The sequence below is a fragment of the Pteropus alecto genome, unplaced genomic scaffold (assembly GCF_000325575.1).
Source record: "Pteropus alecto unplaced genomic scaffold, ASM32557v1 scaffold761, whole genome shotgun sequence".
Lineage (NCBI taxonomy): Eukaryota > Metazoa > Chordata > Mammalia > Chiroptera > Pteropodidae > Pteropus > Pteropus alecto.
The window spans coordinates 197,358-200,608 of record NW_006431558.1 but is presented as its reverse complement, the minus strand read 5'-3'; the positions used below and the strand labels follow the sequence as shown (position 1 = coordinate 200,608).

Here is a 3,251-nt window from a genome sequence, read left to right as displayed (position 1 = left end):
GACCGTGAGGGGCCACCTACAGGGATGGTGCTATTCTCTGTGGGAAGGGGCTTCCACAGTCACAGGCCTCGCCTGTGAGGGCCAACCTCCGAACGCAAAACACAGGACCAGAACTGGGGGAAGATCTTTCTTGGGGGGTAGGGAGTAATAACTTGAGAGAGGCCCTTTCGAGGATGACCTCAAGGAATGGGACTTTGCTGCAGGCGGGGCGAGGCTTCTCCTGTCTCAGGCCACTCCAGAATTGCAGCGGGCCTCAGTCGAGGATGACCTCAAGGAATGGGACTTTGCTGCAGACGGGGCGAGGCTTCTCCTGTCTCAGGCCACTTCAGAATTGCAGCGGGACTCAGCGGGTTTTCGTTTCTTTGTTTGTTTGGGGGGGGGGTGCAAGGTGGGACTGTCCCCTGGGGACAGGACTTGAGGCAGAACAGGGTCTCTGAAGTACTGGGCTGCTTAAGGAATAAGGGGGTTCCCCCAAGGGTTGTGAGGTAGGGACTCCCCTGTAGGAGGGCCCCTGACGTCCTGAACAGGGCATAGGGTGTGTTCCCTCCAGTGGGCTACCAGGCAGGAACCCCACCTGAGGGGCTGCGCCTCCTCTTAAGTCCTGGGAGATACTGGGCAGGGCTTCATCTGGGGCGAGGCCAGTCACTGTGACTCGGTCCAGCTTGCTGGCCAGGTGCTCCAGGCCCTCCTTCAGTATTTCCAATGCCCGTGTGACCCGTTCCAGCTGGCTCTGGGCCTCAGCCTGCCGCTGCTCCTCTGCCTTGAGGCGCTGCTGCAACTCCGACTGCAGCTTCTGTTCGCTGCAGGGAGCATGGGGGTCGCCATGGGACCGCTGCTGATCTTGCCAACCTCGCAGCCCCCACCCTTTTCCTAAGGTGGGGGGCTCACCTCACTAATGTGGCCTCCCCCGAATACTTCAGGTTTTCAAGCTCCCGCTGCAGCCGCTGCTTCTCTTGCTTCAGCCTCAGCAGTGTCTGCTCATTCTCGCTCTTGAGCGTCTCTAACTGCGTGAAGGTGTCACCCTGCGCCAGGAACCGTCGCACCACCGCCTGGCAGCCACCCAGACCCAGTCAGAGTGAGGGCCTGGGCAGGCCCGGGTGCCCTCCCTACCCCCGCCCCTTTATCCTGGGGCACGCAGAGCAGGTGGCCTAAGCTGGTGGCTTCTGTACAGCGATGTTTAGAGACTGCGAGTCAGATTCAGGGATGCCTCAAGGGTGGGCAGCCTTGGACAAACGTGTTTGCTGAGTCCTTCCCTCTACACATCAGGAACTCGAATCAGCCCAAAATCAGCATGTGAGGCAGTGACCATAGTTGTTCTCCAAAGGTACCAGCCACATTCTGGCAGCGAGTCTAGCCCAATCCCATGAGGAAATTCTTGTGGTAGGAGCATCCACCCACCAGGCCAGTTTCAGGAAAGGTGACCCAACACAGTGCCCCAGGTGAACCTATAGGTCTGAGTCCTGGAACTCCTCAGGGGTCCAGTGGGATCAGTGTTCGCCAGTAGGGGACATAGGGTCTTAGAACATTTTAAGGAAGACACTGCAAAGTGTGGGACCTAGGGCAGAGGTTTGGCTTGCCTGAGTCTGAGGGTGGCACTGGGCAGTCTACAGTGCCCCAGACCATGTTACAGGCAATGGATACGCAGGAGAGGAGAGACAAAACTCCCAGTTCTCACAGAGCCCACATGCCAAAGAAGTCAGTATCCCTGGTGTAAGAGTAAACAGGAGAGGGAATGATGGTGAATGTAAACAGCTCCTTGGGTTTTGCTGTGAAAGGCCGCAGAGAAATGGTGCAGTAGCTGGAGGAGGAAGGGGGTGTCTTTTAAGAGAGCAGATTTGTGTGCTGAGGAATTGATCCAGGGCATGGAGGGCTGCGGGAAGCACTCACATGCGTTTCGGCCACGCCGGTGGCGTCCTTGACCTTGCCGAAGAGCACCTCCATCTGGTACATGCTCCAGCGCCGCTGCAGCTCCTCCTCCTTTGTGCGTAGGCTGTCCTGGATCGTATCATCCGACTGCAGCAGCAAGTGCTCACGCTGGGTCTGCTCCAGGTTGAGGTCAGGGCCAAGGTCAGCTTATGGACAAGGGCTTAGGACAGAGGCCCAGAAAGGGTATCTGGACAGAGGTCAGGGAGGAGGTGGGACCCAGTCTGGAGGGGGGCGCAAAGGCTTGGGGCCAGATAAAGGCACCTAGGCAGAGGTCAGGAATATAGGACAGGGCCTTGGCCCCTGCACCCCTGGGTGCCCCTACCTTGCGTTCCATGCGTTCGTTCTGCACTTTCTTCTCCTCTGCACGCTTCTTGCACTCAGTTATGTAGCGCTCACGCTTCTTGCGCTCTCGGAACACGGTCTCCTCCAGATACTGCAGCTGGTTCTGGAGGGTGGGCAGGGGAACAGCAGGATCAGCTGGCATCTACTGTGGCTCAGGTAGGGCCAGAGCTGAGGCCCAACTCTGGACAGCTGGGCCAGGCTGCAAGGGCCTGGGAGATAGATGGGAGGGGCTCAGGGAAGCTGAGATTCAGATCCTGGGGCCAAGAAACTATGGCACCTGGGCAGGAACCCCAGGGACCAATGGGCTGGCACCTTGGCAATGTCCCGGGCGTTGAGTGCCTCTTGGTTCACCACATGAAGTTCCTCCAGCTCATGTTTTGTCTTCACCACCTCAGCCTCCATAAAATCCAGACGGTTCTCCAAGTGAAGGCTCTCTTCCTAGGGTGCGGAGAGTGGGGCAGGCCTGTGACCGCTGTCTCTGGCCAGGCTGGCCCTCCCACTTGCCTCCTCCTTTCCAGCCACCATGATCTCTACCTGTAGATAGGCCTTGAGTTGTAGGTATACATTGGTGATGTGTTCTGCCTCCTCCGCCTTCATCCGGGCCTTCTCCAGACGGTTCTCCAGGTTCCGCAAGGTCTAGAGGGAAGCAAGGCTGGGCTGAGTCCCCTCCATCCTCAATTCCTCCTCCTCCAAGATCAACCACCCCCTCTGCCCTACCTGCCCACCCTCCACCCATCCACACCTCCCCACCTCATTGGCCCCACCTTAGCCACCTCTGAGTTGCCATCTTGCGCCTCGGCAATCTCTAGCTCACGCAAGCTGTGCTGCAGCTGGAGCTCCTCCAGCCATTTCTGCCGCAATGCCACCTGGTGCCGCAGAGCGTTGAGCTGCTTCACCTTGTCACTCAGCTGATGGTCCAGGTGCTCCAGGGCCTGCTGGAGGTAGGGGAGCAAGAGCAGGAGCCTGAACCCCCTTATCCTTCC

At 58.6% G+C, this 3,251-nt stretch overlaps 1 protein-coding gene across 1 annotated transcript in view; it reads right to left on the bottom strand.

Annotated features, from left to right (window-relative positions):
- CCDC151 (coiled-coil domain containing 151) overlaps window positions 1-3,251 on the bottom strand; it is an 11,075-nt gene that overhangs the window by 1,324 nt on the left and 6,500 nt on the right. The window contains exons 4-10 of the mRNA XM_025040005.1: window positions 3,033-3,203; window positions 2,803-2,904; window positions 2,581-2,706; window positions 2,249-2,371; window positions 1,888-2,040; window positions 889-1,049; window positions 349-800 (exon numbers count right to left, since the gene is read on the bottom strand). Coding sequence (XP_024895773.1) covers window positions 349-800; window positions 889-1,049; window positions 1,888-2,040; window positions 2,249-2,371; window positions 2,581-2,706; window positions 2,803-2,904; window positions 3,033-3,203 — 1,288 coding nt within the window. The remainder of the gene's footprint in view (window positions 1-348; window positions 801-888; window positions 1,050-1,887; window positions 2,041-2,248; window positions 2,372-2,580; window positions 2,707-2,802; window positions 2,905-3,032; window positions 3,204-3,251) is intronic.